Source organism: Pan troglodytes, chromosome 14 (genome assembly GCF_028858775.2).
Source record: "Pan troglodytes isolate AG18354 chromosome 14, NHGRI_mPanTro3-v2.0_pri, whole genome shotgun sequence".
NCBI lineage: Eukaryota > Metazoa > Chordata > Mammalia > Primates > Hominidae > Pan > Pan troglodytes.
In genome coordinates this window covers 39885263-39911988 of record NC_072412.2, presented here as the reverse complement: position 1 = coordinate 39911988, position 26726 = coordinate 39885263, and the positions used below count along the sequence as shown (strand labels likewise).

Here is a 26726-nt window from a genome sequence, read left to right as displayed (position 1 = left end):
AGACAAATGCAAAACCACAGCCAATTGTTATCAGCCAGGGTTGGGGCAGCTGTGCTGCTGGGCCCAAGCTGGGGGCCCTGCCTGAAGAGCAGGGAGGTCAGGCAACTCAACCCGGAAGACAGTCTGGCCTCCTCTCTGTAGGATGCTGACAAAGTAATCAGGCCCTTTGTTCCCTCCCTAGCCTGGGGGAAGCAAGGGCAGGTACTGTGGTGGCAGCAGTGGCAGAGGCCTGTCAGTTGTTTCTGGGACCTCCATCCCAGAGAAACACAGAGCCACCACCAACTGATCAGGCAGGAGCTGTGCTGGGGGCCCAAGCCAGGAGGCACCCTGCCCAGTGAGCAGCAGGGCCAGGGACTCGTGGAAAACAGTCTGGGCTGCCTTTCCATATGTCAGCTATAGCAAGCTGGAGGCCCATGACCGCTATTGGGCTTTTTGCTCCCTCTCCAGCCTGAGGGCAGCAGGGGCACAGGCTACGGCAGGGCAGAGGGCCTGTTGGTTACTTCTGGGAGCTTCATCCCAGAGAAATGAGGGCTGTGACTAGCTGGAGTGCTCAGGTAGTGGGTAGCATGGCTGCGATGGAGGCCCAGGCCAGTGGGCCTTGCCTGGCAAGGTGCAGTGGAGGTGAGGCCTGCAATCTGTCTGCTCCTCAGCACCATGGATATGGCCCCTATCCTAGGGGCACACGAGAGAGCCTGGCCTACCTTGTTGGCCGGACTATGGCAGCCGGGGCCATAGCAGCTCAGGGATCCACATTGGCTTGAGCAGTGGCTCTGCCCAGACTCCAAGCAGCTCTCTTTGTCAGTCTAGAACCCCAGGGTGTGTGTGTGGGGTGGGGGGTGGGGCGGGGAGGGCAGGTGGAGTCATGGAGGATCTCCTGTGCCTGGGGATTGCCAAGGTCCATGGCAGAAGTGTGAGTCCCCAGGAGCCTTCACTCACTCACACTTTCCCTGCTGTAGGGAGCCTCCCCTTGCTCTGCACCAATCCCAGGTGGACAGCTGTCCTTCCTTACTCCCCTATGCTCTCCATGACTCACCACTGCTTCCTTGATGAATCCCAACACAGCCTGCTGGATGATCAACCTGAAGAGCTTGTGTTCACTCACCACTCTGTCTCCTCTTGTGAAGGCTGCACACACTAGCTGCTTCTAGTCAGCCATCTTGGCACTTCAGATACTTGTTTTCTTAAGTAGAATTTAGTAACTTGGAATGGAATCATCCAAAACTTAAAAGCAGACAGTTTAACTATTTTTTAAAATAGAGGGAAAGAGGTGGAGGGAGAAAGTAATTCTAGTGAGCCAAGTTCCATAACTTCAGAGCATAGAAATATTTTTGTCACCTTACCTATGGTGAAATTATTTTACATCAGGTGTCCTGCTGACAGAAAACAATGCTTGTTGCAATAAAACCACTGCCTTGAAACACTACTATACATAACTCTTTAACATTCCTGACAGTTGTTTCCCAACATGGATGTAAAGAACTTCAATGAAATTCATCAGACGCAAATATTAAGTAAATAATTTAATGATAGAACACTGAAATTTCTTTAGACACAGTATTTTCAAGTTATATTTCTGCCTGGAGTACAGATATGAAATAGCACAAACTGTACTCTGAATTAAGCAAACAGAATGAATAAAAAAAAAAATATTCTCCCAACCTAAGTTTCCATTCCTCACTCCCACTTGCCTCAGACTCTTTCTATTGAAGATATCTAGTTAAATCTCTAATGGACGGCCTGTGGGAAGATTTACTGCCAACAGGGATGACTGACTTGTTTCCGGACACTGAGCAGGGGACTGTGGGCTCTGAAGCAGTTTACTTCCTGTGGAAAGCCAGTCCCATTTCTATTTTACTTCGATCCAGGCCTATTCAGATAAAGCACCACTCAGTAGCTACTGACCGTTTAAGTACAGAGAGAAAAGCAAAGTAGAAAAATGGTTTTCACTTAAAGAAAAAGCAAATGGAAGATCAGCCATAATAGCTCCATGGCACAAGAGACATGACAGGGATCTCCTCCCCAGATGTCCCCTGATGTTTGTCAGCCTCTCATATCCCTGGCCCTCTGGCTTCTGGCTCTGTGACTACAGTTGCCACAGAGGATTCATGGACAGCAAAAAGCTTAAGGAACCTGGAGGTTTTGTACAACATGTACATTCTGCTGACAGAAACACATACATGGTATGGACTATTATTAAAATTGTTAGCCTGCTTGCACTCAGTATACAGGCTGCTTAGGAACACTTTATTGGGAGATACCCTGCTGGTCTTGGAGCAGCACAAAATGATGAGGCTAACTTTAGTAGTGACAAGAATGATCCCCTTATACCATATGGCCAAAGAATAGCTGTCCATCCCCAAGTCTATGGGGGATCAGATGAAGTGTGGAGTTTGGTTGGTTGGTCAGTGAATTTTTGGTCAGTGAATACATACATATGGCATAGTTAAGTACAATTGCTTTTCTTTTCTTTTTTTTTTTTGAGATGAAGTCTCGCTGTGTCACCCAGTCTGGAGTGCAGTGGCGCAATCTCAGTTCACTGCAACCTCTGCCTCCCGGGTTCAAGCGATTCTCCTGCCTCAGCCTCCTGAGTAGCTGGGATTACAGGCGCGTGCCACCACGCCCAGCTAATTTTTGTATTTTTAGTAGAGATGGGGTTTCACCATGTTGGTCAGGCTGTTCTCGAACTCCTGACCTTGTGACCTGCCCGCCTCAGCCTCCCAAAGTGCTGGGATTATAGGCGTGAGCCACTGCGCCTGGCCTACAATTGCTTTTCTTATGTTCCATTGCTTTATAAACTCATATCACATATACAGTCATCATTAAGACTTACTGACTGCCAGTACCAAATGTAGAAGCCTCCAACACTGTAAAAGCATGGCAAGACAGGCTTCAGGATGGGTCAGACCTGACATTACTCACTGTGGAGTACAAGCACTGAGTTCTTTCTAGTTCTCTCTGAGAGAGGATTTCGCCCACTGTCACACAATCACCAAACAGGGAAGAAGGCTTCTCTTGGCTTTGGCTCTCACTGTTCCTTGGAAGGGTTTCTGATTGGTGGAGGCAGAGCAGACAGTGAGTGGCCCAAAGTGGATTGATGGCCCCAGGCCAGGACCCAGAGACAAAAGGTAAGCGCTGTTGCTAGCCACATGGGTCTTCATCAGAGCACAGCAGCACCACCTACCACTCAGCCCCTTCCTCAATCTAAAGCCCGAGAAGGGAAGTTCTTTGGGAGAGAAGGGAAGCTGGTAAAGGCCATGCTATTTCCCAAAGGCCTGACCCTCTGGGCCACCCCTAGCAATATAGTCAGTGTGGAATATGATCCCACCTAGAAAATGAATGGCACTATTTTAAGAGTAGAGCATCTTGGGGAAATCTAGGATACCTACTCTGAAGCTTTTACTCAAGTGTGGAAGCCACACCAGTATGCAGGTATACTGTCTTACAAATCTAGAAGGATATTTTAGTTTTCAAGCACCCCATGAACACTTTTTTAAAAATTCAACCACTGGCTGGGCATGGTGGCTCACACCAGTAATCCCAGCACTTTGGGAGGCCGAGGTGGGTGGATCACTTGAGGTCAGGAGTTCGAGACCAACCTGGACAACATGGTGAAACCTCGTCTCTACAAAAAATACCAAAAAAAATTAGCTGGGCATGGTGGCGCATACCTGTAATCCCAGCTACTCGGGAGGCTGAGGTGAGAGAATCGCTTCAACCCAGGAGGCGGAGGTTGCAGTGAGCCGAGATCGTGCCACTGCACTCCAGTCTGGGTGACAGAGTGAGACTCCGTATCAAAAAAATAAAAAATAATCAACCACTTAGAAAAGTACACACATTAAGCAGACCCTACATCTAGAATGGGTTAAGCAACCATTTATAAGCATCTTCATGAGAAATGATCACCTCTGGGTTTTTCTGATATTTGAAATAAACATGGAACCAAACTGTATTTCCCTCAACACATAACTGTCCAAATTGCATGTATAAGTGGAGTTTTACGTAAAAGCCCTGACAGAACTATATTCCACCTTTTGAATTAGGTGCATAAGGCTACTGACCACTCTATATTTTACCAAGAGCAAGAGTGGTCACTTTTCTATTTCAGTACAATTATGGACAGAAATGATATGATGCAAAATAGAGGTTCCTCCATAAAGTTTAAGATGTAGGGTAGAAGGGAAGACAAAAAGCAAAATTCCCAAGAAATCAGAATAACTTCACACTGGTCTTGTACTCCAAGAAACCCTGAGATGAACTGTAGTCCTCAAACACCTGTGCTTGGCTCAGGCCCACCAAGACACTTCAGTATGCTTCCAACTGGTTCATCATCAACTTCCTGCTATATTCGTAGGCCAAAAAGAGTGCTCCATTGGCAGGGAATGCTCGAATCATAGTAGGTTTCAGTCCAGAATATAAGGCCGTTATTCCTAGCAAATAAAAGGGTGATCAAAGACTGCAACAATCCCTCCTTTGGGGATACCCACACAGCTGCATAGCATAGGTATATTTACACATGCAAACCCAGACAACAGTGCTAAAAACCAACAAGTCATAGAAAGATGCATTCCCAGCTTTTCCTAAATAGACTAACGGAAACAAGGACAAGTATCAGGTCTCCTGGCAAAACTGACTGATGCTCAGGTAACATACCCCAATTCCATGCTTGGTTAACTCTTAGTATATGGATGGGGCAGAGCTGAGGCCTGAAATGGCCAGACAGAGGCAACCATGGAGATAGAGGTGGCAGCAGCTTTGCAGCTTCACCTGGGCAGTGGCAGGAACACCAACCTTGAAGTTGGAGACCTGTGTATAGTATTAGTACTGCCCAGGGTGGTTATGAAGATTGAATTAGATAAGGGAAGTGTAAGTACTTTGTAAAACTTTACATGTTATACAAATGTAAGGGAGGATTACTATGAGTAACAGACAAGGTATCTGTCCTCTATTTGGGACACAAAGTTTCTGTGTTACTGTCCTCTTTCTTTTTACAATCAAAACAGAGTTCATATCTCAGATTTTTTTTTTTTTTTTTTTTTTTTTTGAGACAGAGTCTCGCTGTTGCCCAGGCTGGAGTGCAGTGGTGCAATCTCGGCTCACTGCAAGCTCCGCCTCCCAGGTTGATGCCATTCTCCTGTCTCAGCCTCCCGAGTAGCTGGGACTACAGGTGCCTGCCACCACGCCTGGCTGATTTTTTTTGGTATTTTTAGTAGAGACGGGGTTTCACCATGTTAGCCAGGATGGTCTCGATCTCCTGACCTCGTGATCCACCTGCCTCAGCCTCCCAAAGTGCTGGGATCACAGGCGTGAGCCACCACGCCCGGCCCATATCTCAGATTTTAAGATGTATATAGATGCTTGAAAAACAGGTATTTACTCACCTTCATCTTTCACAACACTTATAAAGGTTCTGATAAATCCTGCCTGTTTTCCAGACATGGAAAGAACTTGAATTCTGGATTTGATACAATCCACTGGGTATACCGCAAGCCAGAGGCAAATCCCACCAACTCCACCACTTAACATCAAAGGTACAGGGCCTAGAGAAAAAAAAAAAAAGCAAATGGTATTTTGTCTCAAGAACAGCTGATGTGACACTTCCAGAGGTCAATGTAGTAATGGCTGCAGGTAGATGAAAATAAAAATGCTAATGCTACAGAATACAATTCTTTGAGGAAAACTGTCAAAGCTCTTGTTCCCAAGCTCTAAGAACACAAGGTTTTGTTTGGTAGCCCAGGTCTACTCCTGGGTCTTGCCGAGTACAAGAAGCCTTAGTGAGGGTTATATTTCGCTTGGTCACTGAGGTGTCAAGGGCTGGCCCACACAAACCAGCAGGCCTCCAGCTGAGTGGCAACCCCCTACAGTGGGGAGAAGACAGGCCAAACACAATCTATGTCTTTTTTCAACTTTCTCACTCTTAAGTATTTTAATAGCCCTGATTCTTCCTTTATCATTAAAAGCCAGAATTGTTTTTATTAAACATAGCAATTAAGTCTGGGAGCTTGACTAACCACAGAATAGATTCAACACACACTGAGGGAGATGGTAAGAAAAACTCACTTATGTGAGCCAAACATTGCATGTAGTTGTACCAACCAGCTAAACACGATAAGCTACAAAGAACTATGGTTTTCACTGCTCTCAAAACACTATTAAGATTTCCAAGTTTTAACCTTATTTCAAGATTATTTATAGGTGATTCCCCAATTGGGAAAGTAATTTCTGGATTTCTTCTCCCCTAAAATAGATCCAGAAAAATTAAAAAACTTTATTCCAGTAAGAAAGTTTGGGATGTACTGCTTCAGGCCCTGTCCTAAGGAAATTATCAGGCCTGGAGGGTGGGTGCTATCAACTGCCTGCCACCATGTTACCTTCAGGCATCCAGAAGCTTCCCTGTGCCAGATGGAGCCACCAATGTGGGGAGGAGAGCACAAAGGGCAGAGAATCCACAGAAACCATACCTGCAGGGAGCAAACACCATCACACCCCACTGCTGTCAATGCAAACACATTTACCTAATTCATCTTTTGATCTCCCTGATGCAAAAAAGGACCGGCTCAGTTCATAGCCACCGAAGAAGAAGAAATAGCCTGGTACTTCTCGAAGTAAAGTGCTTGAGAGTCCATGGTAGAACCCCAAGGGGCCATCTTTCCTAAGAATACTTTTGATGACAGACCACACTGTACTGGGATGAGACACAGAGAGATAGCACGGTTATGGCAGGTGGGAAGGAAGAAAAGACAAGGGCATTTGCAACCAATTAACAGATCTGATCAAGCACTAGTAAGGAAGAAGCTGATTTTGTAAATGAAGAGCCAGGAATTAAGACTAAAAGGCATCCTTCTGTGGGAAGGAAATTTATTTACAGTAAGGAATTATCTAAACTCAGCAAGCATAAAATGGCATTGTATTGCCCAGTCCCTTATCGCTGTGATTCCTATTTCCTCAATCTTTCTGGTGTGTTTTTGGGAAATTTGTTCAGGTGTTTATAGGATCTGTTTTGTTTTAGTGCAGAGAAATGAGTGAAGGAGTAAATGTTGTTTGAAGGCGAGACAAATTCTGAGAACAAGTTATATAGCTCCTGTTATGCAGAAGCACCAAGAATTTATTTCTCAGAGCACCAGGGATGCAGGATAATTTCTTCTAAGCAGCCCTGCTCCTGTAGCAGCCAGAACACAGGACACTCTTTGTCTGACTCCCCTTCATGACTGGGGGCAACCAGGGCAGGTTTATCCCTGCTAAGAACAGGCCAAGAAATCACATACTCAGTGCAACTTAGTGAATCCCTCTCTCCTCACTTTGTTCTCAGCAAGAAGGAGACTTGGCTTGGACAGATGAAGGATCAAGTCCCAAGGTAATAAAGGCCACAGACATTTAAAAATTATTTTCCTTCTGAGAGCTTCAGAAGACACTGTCAGGTATTCCCCATCAGCCAGCCCTTCCTGCAGCACTGCTACATGGAATGTAACAAAGTAATCCAGCTCAACACAATTAACCTCCCTTCCAATCTGAGTCTTAGCCCCAAGCTACCATACCATGCCTTGTGTGAACACTGCTAGACCTCAAATACAAAGTCAACTGATAATTCAAGGTGTCGATCTGCCTAAGTCCTTTGGATATAACTATTACTATCTTTTAATTACCTTGAATTACTTCCAAGGGACATGAGGGCAGCTTTCTGGGTGTTGTTAATGTTCTATTTGTTAATCTGGACACAGGTTACAAAGGCACATAAATTGTGTCACTATTTATAGAACTGCATACTGTGACTTCAATGTGCATTCATGATACTATGTGTATTATTTCAATAAAAAGTTTTAAAGACTTACACTCTTGGACTTCTAGGCAATGAATATTAGATTCAAGTTGGTTGTAATGAATCTCAAGGGTGCAGAAAATAGGGCACTTTTCCAAACCCCATTCTCACTGAGTGGGGACTGATCCTTGAAAATGGTCAATTTATCTACTGCTTTTTCCCAGCAGATTTATAGGCTTTGAGTTAACCACAGCAATATCCTTGGTCAGAACTCGGCCAGATGTCAAGATAAGTAAGCAAGTTTTGCAATTAATAAGGATAATAAATTGCTTTCCAATTCAAGTAAATCAAATTGTGTATGAAACAGTACTCTCAAAGGATAATGAGAATGTGTTTTCAAGAGTGAGCTAGAGAGTGATTTAATCATTGAAGAGTAGCTATGCTTATAAAAGTATTGATTAATGTTCTCAGAACTTGGGCCATCTGCAGGTACACTTGAAGGACTGGGGATAAGTGGGGTAAGAATAGTTACCTCTAGGATCTGGGTCAATCAGCCTGAATACCCATATGAAACCTGAAGTGGGAATCAAATATTCATCTCAGAATCCAAATTGGCACTTATGAAGGCTCAGGTCTAAGGCAAAGTTCAAAAGCCACCCACTATGTACCTCCAAAAATGGTTGAAGATCATGCCTTATGTTTCCAAGAGGCCAAAAAGGGTGTTAAGCTCCTGACTTCTCCAGTTCTGGGGTATTAAATATCTGTCTAAGACTTTTTATGCAGTGGGTGGTGGGTCCCATCACAGCCAATCCTTTCAGAAAATCTCTGACAGGGGAAAGCATTCTAGAAACAATATTTTGGAGTAGATAAATTGGCTTCCACATCTGCCACTTTAGTACAATGTAAAATGAAAAATCATCCAATACACTACGGCAATAGAGACCTGACGTTTGTGCCCAAGTGGTGCTTACTTCTGGCTCTTGGCTATCTTCCCTGATGTCTCCATCTCATACATGGTCTGCAGCCGGCACTTCACAAGCTCCGTGGGGCAGAGCACCAGTGCAGCAAAGGCAGAGGCGAAGGAACCGGCAGCTGCATTCTGCAGATCACTGAAAGCACACAAGCAGACAGTTACCCTCAGTTTCTTCATTCCTTCGGCACTCACCACACAGACAGCACTTTGGTGATAAAGCAGGGTAAGGAGCCGGGCGTGAGGGCATGAACCTGTGATTACAGCTACTCAGGAGACTGAGGTGGGAGGATCACTTGAGCCCATGTGTTCTAGGCTACAGTGCTATGACTGCATCTGTGAACAGCCACTGCATTCCAGCTTGGGAAACAAAGAGAGACCTCCATGTCTAAAAAAATGATGAAAGGGCCGGGCGCGGTGGCTCACGACTGTAACCCCAGCACTCTGGGAGGCCGAGGCGGGCGGATCACGAGGTCAGGAGATCGAGACCATCCTGGCTAACACGGTGAAACCCTGTCTCTACTAAAAGTACAAAAAAATTAGCTGGGCGTAGTGGCGGGTGCCTGTAGTCCCAGCTACTCAGGAGGCTGAGGCTGGAGAATGGTGTGAACCCAGGAGGCAGAGCTTGCAGTGAGCTGAGATTGTGCCATTGCACTCTAGCCTGGGCAACAGAGTGAGACTCCGTCTCAAAAAAAAAAAAAAAATGATGAAAGGAAGGAAACTTGCATGTGCTGTTTCATCTAAGGATCCCACAACCCTGTGAAGCAGACAGCAGCACCCCAGTTCCCTATGGGAAGTGACACTTAGAGATGACATAATGTGGCCAGTCACACAGCTACTAAGTGGCAGTGCTAGGATGTGAACCCAGGTCTTCCTGACTGCAACACCCATATTCTTTTGATTACACACAGCACTATGGACTGAATTTTATCCCCCCAAGGTGATGGTGTTAGGAGATGGGGCCTTTGGGAGTAATCAGGTGTAGATGAGGTCATGAGGATAGGGCCATTGTGATGGGATTAGTCCCTTAGAAGAAGAGGCCAGAGAGCTCGCTCACTCTCTGCCATATGAGGACACAGTGAGAAGACGGCTATGTTCAAACTAAGAACAAGCCCTCATCAGACACCAGATCTGCTGGAACCTTGATATTAGACTTTTCAGACCACAGAACTGTGAGAAATGTTTGTTTAAGCCACTCAATCTGTAGTATTCTGTTACAACAGCCAAAGCCAAGATACATCGTGACATGACAAAATAAAACTCCACAAAAAAACCTAAAGGAAAGGAGGAAAATATTGCCCATAGTCCCCCATTGAAAAACATGCACTATTAATACTTCAGTGTGTCTGCCCTAAGTTTTAAATAAATCTAGGTTCTAAGCCTATCCCCACATGCCCACAATCCAACCTGGAGCAACCAGATGTGCAATGTAACTGCCACAGATGAAAACCCAGAAAAAACGTTTAACCAAAAGTTGCTGCATCACGAAAAGATTTTCCAGTTCAACTGATGACCTACCACCTCAGCAACACAGACGAGGGTAAAATGGTGCCACAGGAGTGGGTGAAGCCAGTACAAGTTTGCAAGCTCAATGGTATTAGGTGAAATTGCTAAACTGGAAATCTAAACTAGGCAGAGGGATGAATGCACAAATACAAAACAGAAGCATTCACCTCATGTATGGATTTAGTACCAGCAGCCAAACGTCACCAGCAGGGTTGTGAAACTGGAATCCAGTAAGAGTTTAAGAATATAGGGAGGCCAGGCGTGGTGGCTCATACCTGTAATTCCAGCACTTTGGGAGGCCAAGGCAGGCAGATGAGTTGAGGCTTGGCCAACATGGCAAAACCCCGTCTCTAATAAAAATTAGCCATGCCTGGTGGTGCACACCTATAATCCCAGCTACTCTGGTGGCTGAGGCACAAGAAGCGCTTGAACCAGGGAGGCAGAGGTTGCAGTGAGCCGAGATCATGCCACTGCACTCCAGCCTGGGTGACACAGTGAGACTCTTTCAAAAAAAAAAAAAAAGAATATGGGGAAAAGTCTGAGAAGTGTTTCAGAAGAAAGGCTTCTCTGCGAGTTCCTGGTTCATGGGAGCTGGGATAGAAGATCCCTTCCAGCCCCAGAAGAGTGTTGTGTCATGGGATCATGACTGGCATTTGGGGTAGGACAATCCTTCATTGGGCAGGAAGGACTGAACTGGTTCCCTGACACCCATTCAATGCCAGCATCATGCTCTCACTGGACAGCCAAGATCACCCTCAGAGATTTCCAAAAACCCCTATGGGTGGGTGGGAATCTCCTCAGCTAACTACTCAGGTAGAGATATAATCCCCTAACAATTTTTCTCCAAACTGTGAGCAAAAGCACAGATGGGGCAGGGCACGGTGGCTCACACCTGTAATCCCAGCACTTTGGGAGGCCGAGGTTGGCAGATCACGAGGTCAAGAGATCAAGACCATCCTGGCCAACATGGTGAAACCCCATCTCTACTAAAATACAAAAATTAGCTGGGCATGGTGGTGGGCACCTGTAGTCCCAGCTACTCGGGAGGCTGAGGCAGGAGAATTGCTTGAACCGGGGAGGCGAGGTTGCAATGAGTTGAGATTGCGCCACTGCACTCCAGCCTGGGCGACAGAGTGAGACTCCGTCTCAAAAAAAAAAAAAAAAGCACAGATGGACTTACCATATTCAGGGGTACTCAAGTTTTTCCAGTGTTAAAGATTAGTATAAAATCAAGGTGGCACCAGTCTTGGCCCTGGTTTGCTAGTCCCTGGTGGTCTAGCTTCTGTGCCATGGCCAGAGGCAACTCTTTCAGAAGACTTGGCTTAGAGTGGAGCTTTCTTTCAGTAGGAAGACACTGTTTGCAGTAAGGACTTCCTTTTGATGTTAGAGAATTAAGCCTAAAACCATTAGCAAAGGAGAACCAGGTACACAAATGTACTTGCACACGCTTTTATGGGGTGTGGAAACCATCCAATGCTGTTTAGTCCACTCCTTTCCCCCACTTCACTCCTTAGCAGCTTGTTAAGAACTGAAGCTTAAAATGGTTTCTGCTGTCTTGCAGCCAGCCTGCAGATCCACAGTTGGCCTCCCTCAGGGACTCTCTGTTAACCTGTTGACAGGCAATAGTCAATTAGGAGCATTAACCAGGATCTGCCAAGTTTGCCAGGACAAAGGTGGCAGTCAATAAATGTAGAAGTCTATTGAGTTTAAGATATAATAATGGCTCAGACATCTGAACGAACACCAAGCACATTATTATAGTGCAAGGTCACAGTCAAATCAGATATGCAGTGGACTTTGGCTTTCCAATAAATACTTTCATTGACCAGTGCACAGAAGGAGGTGCATGGGCCCCGGGTTCTGCATGTAGTATGAGTGTGTAGAACTGGAATTGAAACAGTAATAGGTATAGGATGGGATTTTGTAAGAATCATCCATTTGTCATATGTTCAACAAACATGTACCTGAGCACTCCTGCTATGTAAGACCCTGTCCAGCCAAACGTCAAACTAGAACACTCTGGGTCATGTTGAAACCGGGAACAGACAAATATTTACAATGTGATTGCAGAAATTCACCACAGGCTCTCACAAGCAGTTCTTTCCTTTCACTGCTCCTGATTAATCTTCTCTCTAGAACTGACCCTTATAAAATATTCCAGACCCCCAACTGTGGTCTGATGGAAAGGAGACTGGGCAGGAGCTCAGAGGACACAATTTCAAGTCCTTAGCGGGGTGACCTTGAGCAGGTCAATATCGGCACCTCAGTTTTCCATCCCTAAGAGAGGTAACATCTGCCTTGCTCTTCTCACAGGATCACGGTGAGGGCTATAGAGACATGATATACATGTCAGAGCTTTGTAGACTCTAAGAGAGCATTTCCCCAACAGGTAAGAGGCAAACACTGTTCCTCAGGATGGAAAAAAAAAAAAGGGCCCAAGCTCAAAAAAGATGAGTGCTGGATTAGACAAGGTTAATCAGGATGGTTTCTTTTCTTTTTTTTTTTTTTTTTTTTGAGAGACACGGTCTCGCTCTGTTGCCCAGGCTGGAGTGCAGTGGCATCATCTCGCTGCAACCTCTGCCTCCTGAGCTCAAGCAATCCTCCCACCTCAGCCTCCCCTGTAGCTGGGACCACAGACATGTGCTACCACGCTCAGCTAAGTTTTGTATTTTTTGTAGTGACGGGGTTTTGCCATGTTGCTCAGGTTGGTCTCAAACTCCTGGGCTCAAGTAATCTGCCCACCTCAGCCTCTCAAAGTGCTGGGACTACAGGCGTGAGCCACTGTGCCCAGCCTTACGCATCTTTAATGAACTAAATAACACATACACTATATGAAATAAATGTACCTAGAGTGATTCTTCACGAGAGAGACACTGTGATGTAATTTCCCAACCCTTTCTTAAGGACACCCAGCAATTCAATGTTCTGAAAGCAGTGTGGGAAAATGCAGCTGTAAGGTATTAGATTGTTCTCAGCAGAAAAGCAATATGCTCTTACCTGTCCTTCACTTTGTTCACAGGCTAAGGAAGCAAGAAAGTGGAGGGGTGGGCAGAGCCAGATCCAGTGGTTTCACTCATGCAAGACAGAAGTCACTGTCTATCCTGTGGCTGGAGGGGCTGCTTTGCTCAGAAGACACAGGTCTTCCCCAGAATCTCACGTGGCTGCTTACTGTTTCCCTGTCTTCTCTCCCCATTTTGTCCTTTGCTAAGGAAACTGAACTGAAGTCCAGGTCTTCTCTAATAGAGTGTCTCTCCTTCAACAGGGAACAAAACTACTGTTGCCTGTAGTTTTTGCTTCTGTTCAGTCTCCATCATGGCATGCCATACTCTCCTGGTTTGTGCCCTGCTTGTTTCTTTACTGCCTTCCTGCCTGCCCTTTCTGTGCTGGAGGCTCATCCCATTCATGCTCAGCCCTCCTCGCTGTCTACACTGTCTTCTTGGGCAATCGTATCCAGTCCCAAGCCTTTATAAAAAACAAGCTCTACCCATCATGGTGGAATTCCTGTCTATAAAAGGGCACAGCTTCAGACCTCCAGGCACCTCCAGAGAACACTGCTGTGCACAAGAAACCGAATTCAGTTGTGTGGGACCTGCAGCTGCAATTGGGTTTCAAACTCCTACTGAAATAACTAAGACTGCCCTTTGCAATCTTGAAGCTTATATAATAATTTTAAGTGGTATAAAATAAATCAACGTTCAAAGCAGGGATAGCTAAACATCCCAGTGGTTTCCAAATTCTGTTTAGTCTCTATATAATAAATACCCAAGGCAAGACCAACAACGAGGCAAAGTCTGATGTTTTGGGAAGATTTGGACAGAGAAAGGTGGGTTCCCTTGCATCTTTGCAGACATTTCCGACCCTTCCTAAAACTCCTCAAGTTCATCTGGCTCAGACAACCTATTTCAATACTCTGCTTTTTGCTAATGAAAGAAAAGCTAAATCTTGGATCATAAGCAGCATCTACAGTTTCAGTGCAGCATGTCTGCTGACGAGAGGTAGCACCGCCAGCTGCATTTGAACAGCATTCTCCTGGACAAAACTGAAACAGAAGGGCGGTTCATTCTCAGTGGTGGATGATGAGCAGGTCTCCTCTGTGGTGTGCCTATGTGGTTTCTAAGTTTTATATGATGACAATGTATAACTTCATAAATAAAAGGAAAGCAGTTATTTTTAAAAAAGGAAATGTTCTTCCACATAAGGCACCAGTAAAATTGTGACCATACAACAGTAGATTTTTTTTAATTTTTATTTTTTTGTAGAGATGAGGATCTTGCTGTGTTGCCCAGGCTGGTTTTGAACTCTCAGCCTCAAGCCATTTTCCTGCCTTTGCCTCCCAAAGTGCTGGGATTACAGGCATGAGCCACCATGCCTTGCCAGTTTTGTGGGGTTTTTTTAAACAAATAAAAAAGTGTGTGTCCTTGACTCACCTCAGCTTTGCCTGCTTGTCCAATCCAGCCACCTTCCGCACCACCTGCTGGCAGAAGCCGTAGCACATGAAGAGGACTGAGTTCTCAGCGATGTTGGCGATTAGTGCTGGACTGGTCCCCTTGTAGAAGCCACGGAAGCCCACCTGGGAGTAAGTCTTCAGGCAGCAGTCGGTGAGGCCCCGGTACAGGTCAGGGAACGTCTGCATCTTCACTTTCATTGTGTCAAAGGGCTGCCCGGTCAGTACACATGCTGTACCCCCTGGAATCAGGATAGATGACTGCTCTAGTATGAGGCTACAGTTCCATTATCCATGGAAGGAAGGCACAGGCAGCCTACCCCAGAACTTACCCCTGCTTCGGTTCATTTCAACCTCTTTTCCTCCAAAACCTTCCAGCCATGTCCAGTAAACAATTTAGAGCAGGTCCTTGATGTGCCTGGCATCTAAGTCCCACCCTGAAGGAGCTCATGCCAGGCAGGGGAGAGAGACAGACATGTGTTCAACAGCGGCAAGCACAGGATGCAACAGTGCAGTGAATATGTAGGAGCCTGGGCAATAGGGTCAGAGGGACTACAGCTTTGCTGTGAGATCCTGGACAAGCCATGTAACTTCTGAGCCTCAGCTCCTCATCCATGCCACCTCACAGGGTTAGCGTGAGGATTAAATAAAAATGGAGGAGACAGGCTTAGCACAGCATCAGCTACGTAAGTGGTCAGTAAACAGCGGCTACTGTGTGCACAAGAAACGGAAACCACAGAAAAGGGAGGGGAAACCTGGGAAGACTTCATCACTCACTTTGCCTAATGCCCAGTGGGACTGATCAGACCCGGCACCACGGAAAGGAAACAAGGAGTCTGGCTAATTAATCCCCAAAGAGCTAAATATTTCATTCTATAGAAAAACCTCTTTAATATGAGCTCTACCGATTAATAACGTGTATTTAGATAGAGAATGAACTGAAATTTATTTATGCTTAAATCCTCTATATACTTCTATAAGATTAAATACAGCAAAGTCTACATTGCACAAAATAATTTTTTTTTTTTTTTGAGATGGTGTCTTGCTCTGTCACCCAGGCTGGAGTGCAGTGGTGCAATCTCAGCTCACTGCAAACTCCACCTCCCAGGTTCAAGGAATTCCTGTGCCTCAGCTTCCCAAGTAGCTGGGATTACAGGCACCCACCACCACGCATGGCTAATTTTTGTACTTTTCATAGAGATGGGGTTTCACCATGTTGGCCAGGCTGGTCTCTAACTCCTGGCCTCAAATGATCCTCCTGCCTTGGCCTCCCAAAATGCTGGGAGGCATAAGCCACCATGCCCATCCACGTGAAATCATTTTAGTAAAAATTCAAAACAGAAGAAAAGAATGAACTGTAACCACCCTACAACATCCCCACACCCTGTAGTAGGGTTGGCGTCATGGGAACTGCCAGTGATTAGTGTTTACCGTCTCCTTCTGGACCTGAGAGGAGCTCTTAAAGCTTCATCAAAATGCAAAAGAAGGCTTACAGAAAATATTTAAGAAATGCAACTTCCTGAATTTGATGTTATACATAGTTATTCCATCTAAACTCTGGAAAGTGGAGTTGGGGGAAAGGACATTAAGAATAATTCTCAATTATTTATGGGCAAATAAGCCAACAATTCCAGAGTCTGAAAACTGCTTGATCTCTTTTTTAAGCAACAAGCAATATGATCTCTGTGAGCCCATCATTACTGTTCATTTCTTACAGGAGAGGAATGACACACTTCCGCCTTTAATTGCCAAATTATCCCCAATTCTGAATTAGTGGAATATAATTTAATATGATTTTATTATGATTAATCCTGAGTCATTCTCTCCCAGGTAATGCTGGGCTAGGATAAAAAGAGATCTGAATTACATTAAAATAATTTAATTATTCCAAGAGAAAAGGTGACAGGATATTTTAAGTGGGTGCGTAATTCAGAGAGCCTAGATGCAGATAAGCTGAATAAAGCATTTAATTCAGCACATTCACATTTTAACTTGATCATCTTGAACAGTTCAGGCATCACAGGTTACTAGAATACCCATTTGCTGTGTATCTGGGACAGTTACATTTCCAACAGGGAGAAGGGGGAGGCTAATGAATGTACAAATGCTAGCAACAACTGTCTCCCGTCCTCTGCAAGGGTAAGCTAACTTCCCATGTAATTTACCACAAATGATATGGTCACGGCGCTCACTGTGCCCTCAAGTGAGAGAAGACTGTTCTGAACACCAGTACCAACCACAGAGACTGACACCTAGTAGGTTCTCAAAGACCTATCAAGTCCATAAAGCCATGAATAAATATTATATTTCTCCACTTGCCTAGAAGTCAGACTTCTGATCTTATTCTCCTTAAAAGACAAATAACAACATTCTTTCTGCGATATGGTGGCCAGCCAAGCATCTTATTCCGCAGGAAAGGCACTCAGATTATGTCATACCTAACACTTTACCAAGGGTGGTGGTTTGGATTTTCAGTCCTTGACATAGAGTCAGCAAATCACGAGATACAGAGGAAATCTATCAGGGCAGGGACAGTGTCTCAGGGAAGGGACAGCTCTGAAGAAGGCAGAGAGGTGAGAAGAGAGAAGCAGACTCACACCACAGGACCAGGCCCACCAAGCAGAGGTGAGACCCTCAAACCCCTCTGGAGGCCATCGTAAAGGTTTAACAGGGCAGGGAAGTATATCATTTTCAAGAAACTCCAATCAAAAAAGGTTTGGGGTTGTTTTTAATTTTGGCATTTGAGAAGATAAACTTCAATGATCTGAAATGCCACATTCTCCAACTATGCTAAACAAGGTAAACTGCAACAGTAGTCAAAGTAGTGACTGCATTGTTTTAGAGTTGCTGAATGACTATTAAAGTGGTACCAAGTTTCTCTTTAAGGCTATTTAACTTTTGGGATCCACGCACCCCCATTTCAATAATTACCTAATCACCTAAGTTCTTGAAATCCTCCTTCATCCTAGCTGTTTAGGGATCTAGATGTCTTACAGCCATTGCAGATAGGGAAATGGGAACTTCCCAGCACTTTAGAGTAGATAAGCTGGCTGAAAACCTGTGTGGTGGGGAAAACGTTGTTTAAAGGAAAAGAAGAGACACACACAACACCACATTTAAGCTCCATCCACATCACCTCGGGCTGCAGCTGGCTCTGTGCTTACAGTTGGATCGCTTCCATGGGTGACCTCTGCCACAAAACACAACAGGTCCTCTGCTCCTATCAATGGCTGGCAGAAAATTCCCAAAGCCCAGCAAGTTCCACATCCAGAAAGGCAGGGCCCAAAGGCTCCAAACTAACCCTCCCCTCCAGTGTGCTGCAGACGCATTACGGAGTACTAAAGCAGAGACAGCAACGACACCAGACAAGGGACCCCAGGGACCACAGTCCTGCCCTGTCTTCACACCATCTTGCTGTGTAACCTTGAACAAATCTACTGCTCCTCTGTGGGCCTTTTTCTACATATCCAACCAGCATTGGAGCCAACAATGTCTAAAGGTCTCTCTAGCTCCAGCACTCCAAGACTCCAAGATCCTCAAAAGTGGGAATCTACTTTCCATTTGCATTCCATAGGCCTCACAGCAGAACAGAGGTTTCTGTGTCACTGCTAGGCACCTCCTCTGCCCAGCCCCCAACTTATAGACCATGTCTCGCTCCCCCTCCCCATCCCGTCCCCCCAGGAATGGGCTTCGTTGTCCTCAGAAGTTAAGACTACCCACAGCAGCTCTACCTTAGTGAGGGGCGTCCCTGTGTCGCCAGCACAGGGAGAAATACCTGTCCAACAGTGATGGGGACAGTGTGTCAGTATACATAAGGGATCAATACATGTTCAAAACATGCCCACCAGCAAATGCCTTACATACCAGGCTCCCAACCATACTGTTGCAATTTCTATCTTTCAAACTAACTGTAAATTATACATGTGGTACCCAAATACCTGTATGCACATAAATAGGAAAAGGTAAACTTTTAAATTCTATCACCATAGGTTCTAGATCTTTGACAGATTGACTGAAAGACATAAAATGTCAAAAGCTGAGACTATATGTGGCTAAACACCCTCCTTCTGCAGAGACAGAACTGAGCCCAAGAGCATTCACTCGCTGGTGAGAGGCGGCCTGGGGCAGGCAGATGTTTGCACCATTCTCAGGGTCAGCGTCCTCCCCAGTGTGGCATGGGGGAGGGGAGGGGGAAAGGGGCTTGGGAGGCTGTAGCCTAAAGGCACGCAGTGGGCAAGAGACTACTGGACAGACCCCCACTGGCCTTCAGTTCCCTGGGCATCTGGGGCTGGGACGCTCTTTGTGGGTTCTGCCCTGGGAGAAGTGCCCTTGCCCAGTGCTCCTCATTAGGGTCGGTGACGGTGACGCGCTCTCTCCAGTCTTCCTCATTAGCATACCCTGGCCGACCTTTGGCTCATGGAAAAACACTTTGCTCTTCTCTGAACAATTTCTTTTTCACAATTGAGCAAATGACTGATGAGGTGACCACATTCATGACCATACTCATCCGTTGGTGGTGGGGGTGGGGGGTGTGCTGGATAAGGACAGCATTGGGCAACACCCCCCCTGGCCTCCCCACTCCAGGGAGCTGCAACTACTATGAGAATCCTGTGGGAGCCCAGGGTAGTCCAGGGTTTTCCTTTGGGCAATCAGTATTCCAGCCACTCCTCCTACTTCTGGACTCTGGAGAACCAAATTACCACCATGCACTTCCCATTCCGCCCTGTTTCCCAGCCTGAGGGTCCTGCTCTTCCTGCATGTTCAAGCTGATCTTTCTAAGGAGTAGCCTGCATGGTGCCAGCACTACCCCTTATCACAGGTAGCACCTCCCTGTGCTGGGGGAGCCTCAGGCTCTTGGGCTCAGGCCCCTAGGCTCAGGTTAGCTGACATTCCCAGCAAATCCTACAACTTTCACGGCTCTAAGACACAGTCCATTATCAGTCTCATTTTCAAAGACATGTCTTTTTTTTTTTTTTTTTTTGAGACAGAGTTTCACTGTTGTTGCCCAGGCTGGAGTGCAATGGCGCGATCTCGGCTCACCACAACCTCTGCCTCCCGGGTTCAAGCGATTCTCCTGCCTCAGCCTCCCAAGTAGCTAAGATTACAGGCATGCACCACCACGCCTGGATAATTTTGTATTTTTAGAAGAGACGGGGTTTCTCCATGTTGGTCAAGCTGGTCTTGAACTCCTCACCTCAGGTGATCTGCCTGCCTTGGCCTCCTAAAGTGCTGGGATTACAGGCGTGAGCCACTGCGCCCCGCCTTTTAAAGACATTTCTAAGAGTGTCCTCCTTTCTTTCCCAACACTAGCAGGGACAGTAAGTGGTGTTTCCGAGGAGATGCTATGGTGTTATTTTTGCGCTACAAGGGCTCTGAAGACTGCCAGGCTTGAAGTGAAGAACCACGTCACCTGCATATCCCAGCCAGGTGACAATGGACACGTGGCTTCACCTCTGAGCTGTTTTCCAGCTGTACTGGGCACCTTCCCCCCCATCACCCTGACTGACAAGGTGTTAACAATAACGGACACTCCTCTACCTTCTGCTACTCTCTGAACAATACTAAACTTCCATCAAATGGATTAATCCCAAAGGTAAAGTACTGGAGGCAGAAAGGTAGTATTTTCATACCACTTTCATTTGATCTCATTTAGAGAGTAGTTGAGGAATAGAGAGAACTGGGTTTTCTCTGGGATTATAGTTAGGCATTGCTTAATGACCGGGACATGTTCTGAAATACGCGTCATTACACAATTTCGTCATTGTGCTATCATAGAGCATACACACCTGACCCTAGATGGCGTAGCCTACTCCACACCTAGGCTATTTGGTATGGCCTGTTGCTCCTAGGCTACACACCTGTACAGGATGTTACTGTACTGGATGTTGCAGGCAACTATAACACAGTGGTATTTATGTATCTAAATGTATCTAAACACAGAAAAGGTACAGTAAAAATATGGTAGTATAATCTCATGGGACCACCATCAGATACACCATCCATCACCGACAGAAACATGGTGATGAGGCACATGACTGTACCTGCAGCCCCCGCTGTGAGGTCAATGGCAGCCTGGATAGCAGGATTGGATTTCATGTTTGCCCACTCTTCTGCTGGTCTTGTGGAAGGCAGCTCTCTGGAGCTTATGACAGGCACCACATATCCCTGGGGGGAGGCAAGAGTTCACCATTAGTCCAAGTCTGCAGCATCCTGTTCTCTAGGCCTGCAGCCAAATTACAGAACCTAAACTTCTGGGAGCCATGACCTGGGGTCCACACTGTTCCAAAGGAAAGGAGCTCAAGGTATCAGTGCAGCTTAGCAACTGCCCCCTAGAAAGCTCACAGATCAAAAACCTCCCCTGTGTATCAATGCTACAGCCACCAGCAGCACTTCAACTGACCTTTCTGAAAACTGAAAAAACGAACACCAAATAAGTAAGCCAACCACAGGTGTACCAAACCGCATCAGACTTGTTTTTTTAGAGGCCTATGTTGAGCCATCAATTGAACAGGCTCAGTTCTAAATTCAGACAGCAGCCTGTGCTGGGTGCCTAAGGGGATCTCACAAGACAGTAGGTCTGGAAAAGAGCACCCAGGCAGCCAAGGGTGGGAGCTGCACCCTGGGATCACACATGCCTTGGTGAATGCCTGCTCTACCTGCAGCGTGGCTCCTTCAGCCTCTACAGCTGGGAGTCCTCATCTGTACAAGGTGAATAATAAAAATATTATAAAACAAACGCAGTCACAAATAGCCACATCAGACTGATGGGACGCCACACCGTGCACAAGCATCATGTGTTCTTAGAACAAGGCCCTGCACAAGCATCTTCCTGTCACACACATCTTCCCGTCACCACAGTCCACCAGCCCTTCAAATGTAAACATGTGCAGGAGTAGCCTGGGGGCCTTGCTAAATAAAATGCAGCCTCTGATTCAGTAGCCTTGGACAGGACCAGAGATTCTGCCTGTTTTGATGAGTTCCCAAGTGAGGCGGACAATGCCAGTCCACAGACTCACACTTTGAGATACAACACCTGCGCCGTTGTGTCCAAATCCACTTGATAACCTGGAGCACTTATTAAATATCCAAATTGCCAGGACTTTCTTCTGGAAATCTTGATTCGGTATGTTTTGGTTGGAGCCTTGGGCATTTGGGAAAACTAGAATTTCTTTCTCTCTCTTTTTTTTTTTTTTTTGAGACGGAGTCTCGCTCTTCCGCCCAGGCTGGACTGCAGTGGCGCTATCTCGGCTCACTGCAAGCTCCGCCTCCCGGGTTCACGCCATTCTCCTGCCTCAGCCTCCGAGTAGCTGGGACTACAGGCGCCCGCCACCATGCCCGGCTAATTTTTTCTATTTTTAGTAGAGACGGGGTTTCACCGTGTTAGCCAGGATGGTCTGGATCTCCTGACCTCGTGATCCGCCCGCCTCGGCCTCCCAAAGTGCTGGGATTACAGGCGTGAGCCACCGCGCCCGGCCCTTTCTCTCTCTTTAAACAAAAGTCAACTACTGTTGAGGCATGGGCTTAATAAATGTTGACTAAAATATCCAACTCAACAACCAATCCTGTACAATTTTCAAACGGTGTTAGTAACTTATTTGCAAATAATAAGGAACAACTTATTCCTCATCACACTGAGGAGCTGTGTGACCCATCGTGCTGGATCAGAGATGAACACCAAACGCACTCCTAACACCAATGTCACCCTGAACGTCAATAGGAAACACTGGCCATGGAGAAGTTGTTTAAACCTCTTGAAGCATTTTGCCAATGACGAGACTTCAATAATCCTCCTTTATTTACAAAAAATTTAAAACCAGTGGCAACAACAGCACATTACTTAATAAAGCAACTAAGTTAGAAGTGCAAGACACTGATTTATATGCTGTTGATAGGTCTGGAGAGACAGGACCATTCACTAGGCTGAAAAGGTGGTGGCCATCTGGTATCTTCCTAAAAAAGTTTATCAGGGTCCTGGCCAGGCGCGGTGGCTCACGCCTGTAATCCCAGCACTTTGGGCCGGCTGAGGTGGGAGGATCACGAGGTCAGGAGTTTGAGACCAGCTTGACGAATATGGTGTAACCCTGTCTCTACTTAAAATACAAAAATGACCCCAGTGTGGTGATGCACACCTGTAGTCCCAGCTACTCAGGAGGCTGAGGCAGAAGAATCACTTGAACCCGGGAGGTGGAGATTGCAGTGAGCCGAGATTGTGCCACTGGACTCCAGCCTGGGCAACAGAGCGAGACTCTGTCTCAAAAAAAAAAAAATAATAATAATAGAAAATAAAAAATAAAATAAATAAATAAATAAATAAAAAGTTTATCAGGGTCCTAATCCTTTCCCAGAAGGCAAACTAAAGCCTGGAGCAAGACAAGGTCTTCTCCAAGGCCACACAACTGTCAGTGACAGAGGATTCAGTTCAAAGTCCTGTCTTTGCAGGCCTGTGCCTACAAACCAACCCTTAATCTGAGTATTTCAACCTGGCCAAAGGCAACACAAAACACCCAACCCTATATTTTAGGGAAAGAAAAAAACGGGGGCAACTGAGAAGACAGACAGAGGCAAGTACAATGTGGCCTCCTAGATAAACCTCAATGCGCTTATTTCTTTTGGCACAGACACTTCCTTCTTAATTTTGAAGGAAAGTCACATCACATTACATTCTATCTGTCCATAAGAATTAAACCCTGTTAGGTGAGCCAAACTTAAACACATTAAATTCTACAAATAGGCCAGGCACAGTGGCTCAAGCCTGTAATCCCAGCACTTTGGGAGGCCAAGGCGGGCGGATCACCTGAGGTCAGGAGTTCGAGACCAGCCTGACTAACATGGAGAAACCCCGTCTCTATTAAAAATACAAAATTAGCCTGGCGTGGTGGGCCATGCCTGTAATCCCAGCTACTCGGGAGGCTGAGGGAGGAGAATAGCTTGAACCCAGGAGACGGAGGTTGCGGTGAGCCGAGATCGCCCCATTGCACTCCAGCCTGGGCAACAAGAGCGAAACTCCGTCTCAAAAAAATAAACAAATAAATTCTACAAATAGCCACTAGAATTATTAGGATAGAAAACGATGATGGGTACTAACAGATTCACTCAGAAGGAGTGGGCAACTAATTCACATTATGTGTAGCTCTGGCTTGGAGAAGACACAGGGCTTGGAGGAGGCATGACTGTTCAGCATGAATTAAAATTGATTTATGAGCTTGCTGTAGCACTTGGAATAGAAAAAAGAATCTTTTCAGCGCCTTTGACCCCTCTCTCAAATTACACCAGGGTGCAACTGAGGAACAACAGTGCCGACCACCCACTTTTCTCGACCCTTGGGGAAAATAACTTTTTTTTGGAAGGGAGAGTCAGTAGATGAGGCTGCATTTTCCACCAGGGAACACGAACTGCTGCGGGAAGATCCCAGCTTCTGGCTAAAGCTGGGGCGGTAGGAGCCGCAGGCCAGCTCGCCATCCAGTCCCCAGAGCCCGGGCTTTAGGTAAAGCGTGGAGATGCAAATCAGTTTCGCCGCCAAGGACCGGCCAGGCGCGTCTCCTCCCGGGCCTCGCAAGGAACAGGTCAGGGAGACGACTTCCAACTTTCTTTGCCGGACCCTAAACGTTCGCCGCCCCTGCCCAGCCGCCCACTCCTGGGCAGCCAGCAAGTCTCCATTCACAAGCGGCTCCATGCTGCCCAGCACTGGCGCCCCTGAGGCGCGGAGCCCCGCAGCCAAATGACACGACTTGGGGGCAAACAAGGACAAAAGTTCCCACCAGGTGGGCACTGCGGGAAGGAGGCCGACGACCCCGAGATTCTCCGAGTCCCGCGGCACGTGCGCTGCGACGCTGGCCGCTTCCCCCGCCGCTCGGGAAGGTCACGCCGCCCGGACACCGGGGCCCGCCCGGACACCGGGGCCCGCCCCGCGCCCCGCGCCCCGCTCCCTCCGCCTGGCGCGCTCCCCGCAGCTGCAGGCGCCAGACCGGGCTGCGCTCACCGCCGCGCCGGCGTGGCCGCGTCCAGCTCAGGCTCCGCCGCCCGCTCTCGGCTCCGGGTCGCCGGCTGGGGCGGCCACTTAACACCCACGTCGGCAACGGCCGGCCCTCCGCCCCGCCCTTCGCGCAGGCATCCCGGACTGCGGCCCCGCGAAGCTCAGGAGCGCCCCTGCGGCTGGGGGGCGGGCTGCGCAGGGCCGCGCCCGGGCGAGACCGGGAGCCGCCACCGCCCACCGGCCCTGCCACCGCCCCCAGCACGGGAAGCGGAAGTGGGCGTGGGGCCGCGGCGCGCACAGCCAGCCCGCGACCCGGCGTGGTGCTGCCGCCGACCCTGGTGAAGGTGGAGAGCGGGGCCTGCGCCTCCGGAGACTTTCCCACCTGTGGGATCCCCGAGACCCTCTCTGAGGCCGGACCCTTGTTAGCCCGCTGGGCTGGGACTGGGGGCTGGGGGCTGGTAACGTCAGTGGTTGGGAGGACTTACTTTTTAGCTACTTTGACCTTGTTGGGAGGCTAAGGCCTTATTTATAAGTTATATTTGAGTACAAAATTATACTTGGGATCCAAGGCCCTAATAGGAAATGCAACTAAGTATGAAAATACAGGAATTAGCCGGGCATGGTGGCTCACGCCTGTAATCCCAGCACTGTGGGAGGCCGAGGTAGGCGGATCACCTGAGGTCAGGAGTTCAAGACCAGCCTGGCCAACATGGTGAAACCCCGTCTACTAAAATTACAAAAATTTCTCCAGCGTGGTGGTGCGTGTCTGTAACCCCAGCTACTAGGGAGGCTGAGGCAGGAGAATCGCTTGAATCTGGGAGGTGAAGGTTGCAGTGAGCCAAGATTGCATCACTACACTCCAGCCTGGGCTACACAGCGAGACTCTGTTTCATAAAAACAAACAAACGACGACAAAAAAAAAAAGGTGTGGTGACACATGCCTCTATTCTCAGCTATTTGGGAGGCCAAGGCGGGAGGATCGCTTGAGGCCAGGAATTGGAGGCCGCAGTGAGCTATGATGGCACTGTTGCACTCCAGCCTGGATGACAGAGACCTCATCTCTCTCTCTCTCTCTCACACACACACACACACACACACACACACACCCCCTCCACACAGTGTAATTTTATTTTACAACTTTAAGTCTTGTTTAGATGTGCTGTTGGATTATTATTTTTTTCTTTTTTTTTCTTTTTTTTTTTTGAGACAGAGTCTCACTCTGTCACCCGAGCTGGAGTGCAATGGTGCAATCTCAGCTCACTGCAACCTCCCCCTCCCAGGTTCAAGCGATTCTCCTGCCTTAGCTTCCCAAGTAGCTGGGATTACAGGCATGCGCCACCACACCCAGCTAATTTTGTATTTTTTAGTAGAGACAGGGTTTCACCACCTTGGCCGGGCTGGTCTCGAACTCCTGACCTCAGGTGATCTGCCTGCCTCGGCCTCTCAAAGTGCTGGGATTACACGTGTGAGCCACCACGTCTGGATGTGCTATTGGATAATTACCTACGTTATTTAAGTGATTTAATTGGTGTTAGTGCTTAACATGAATGCACACTTGAGTAGACCTCCCAGGCTGTAGTAGATGCTATGATGGGATCAGAGTGCCTGGTACATGGACACTCATCAGAATCAGCACTTTAGAACTCGGGCTTCTGGACCGTAATCGAGTTACAGAAACAAGCCAGGGAGTTGGGATGACTTGTCCAAAGTGATGGGGAACATAACTAACTGAAAGCAGATCCAGCAGCTGAAACTACAGTTACAGCAGCTTAAAGGGGTTGGCAATATCACCTGGTCCAATAGCTTTTGCAGCTTAAGAAAATGAGACCCAAAGGAACCCTGATTAAGGACAGACTTGGCTGGGTGTGGTGGCTCATGCCTGTAATCCCACCATGTTGGGAGGCTGAGGCAGGAGGATTGCTTGACCCCAGGAGTTCGAGTTGAACCTGGGCAACACAGTGATGTAACTGCCCAATGGGTTCTTCTCGCCCGCTGCCTCAACTGAGCCAATTTATCAAGATGGGGGAATTGCAATAGAGAAACAGTTTAATTCACGCAGAACCAGCTGTGCAGGAGACCA

At 47.1% G+C, this 26726-nt stretch overlaps 2 protein-coding genes and 1 non-coding gene across 9 annotated transcripts in view; 1 reads left to right on the top strand and 2 right to left on the bottom strand.

Annotated features, from left to right (window-relative positions):
• The window catches only part of LOC129136722 (phosphatidylinositol 3,4,5-trisphosphate 3-phosphatase TPTE2-like), a 122691-nt gene extending 105693 nt beyond the window's left edge, over window positions 1-16998 (top strand). For 2 of the 4 annotated variants that reach the window (XM_063792469.1, XM_063792468.1), the window contains one exon: window positions 14685-16998. The gene's annotated coding sequence lies outside the window, so the exon portion shown is untranslated. Of the gene's footprint in view, window positions 1-8777; window positions 8950-13248 lie in introns of all 4 variants that reach the window. The other 2 variants (XR_010150653.1, XR_010150652.1) reach the window with 2 other exon arrangements.
• SLC25A15 (solute carrier family 25 member 15) lies at window positions 1506-24865 on the bottom strand. Of its 4 annotated transcripts, XR_010150649.1 has the most exons (8): window positions 24653-24851; window positions 20715-20838; window positions 14657-14915; window positions 8725-8862; window positions 6513-6682; window positions 5379-5537; window positions 3786-4427; window positions 1506-2527 (listed from the first exon to the last, which is right to left on the bottom strand). XR_010150649.1 is itself a non-coding variant. In XM_054664899.2 (7 exons), the coding sequence occupies exons 2-7, from the start codon at window positions 20767-20769 to the stop codon at window positions 4303-4305; spliced, it is 906 nt and encodes a 301-aa protein (XP_054520874.1). In that variant the 5' UTR covers window positions 20770-20838; window positions 24653-24865; the 3' UTR covers window positions 1506-4302. The 4 variants fall into 4 exon arrangements, 3 of the variants coding, with proteins under 3 accessions (XP_054520874.1, XP_016780710.1, XP_016780711.1); XM_054664899.2 differs by having other exon boundaries at window positions 1506-4427; window positions 24653-24865; XM_016925221.4 differs by lacking the exons at window positions 1506-2527; window positions 24653-24851 and adding an exon at window positions 24432-24451 and having other exon boundaries at window positions 3859-4427.
• On the bottom strand, window positions 3109-3203 carry MIR621 (microRNA mir-621). Its single transcript, NR_035949.1, has one exon. It is a non-coding gene; the product is annotated as a microRNA mir-621 (primary transcript).
• Window positions 24866-26726: the final 1861 nt, after the last annotated feature.

Excerpts from the sequence above, each read along its gene's own strand:
- SLC25A15 (XM_054664899.2), bottom strand. The coding sequence starts at position 20,769 with ATGAAATCCAATCCTGCTATCCAGGCTGCCATTGACCTCACAGCGGGG. Across the intron at positions 14,916-20,714 it reads CCTCACAGCGGGGGCTGCAG|GGGGTACAGCATGTGTACTG; the intron begins GTACAGTCATGT and ends TCCTGATTCCAG. Across the intron at positions 6,683-8,724 it reads AAGATAGCCAAGAGCCAGAA|TACAGTGTGGTCTGTCATCA; the intron begins GTAAGCACCACT and ends GTCTCATCCCAG.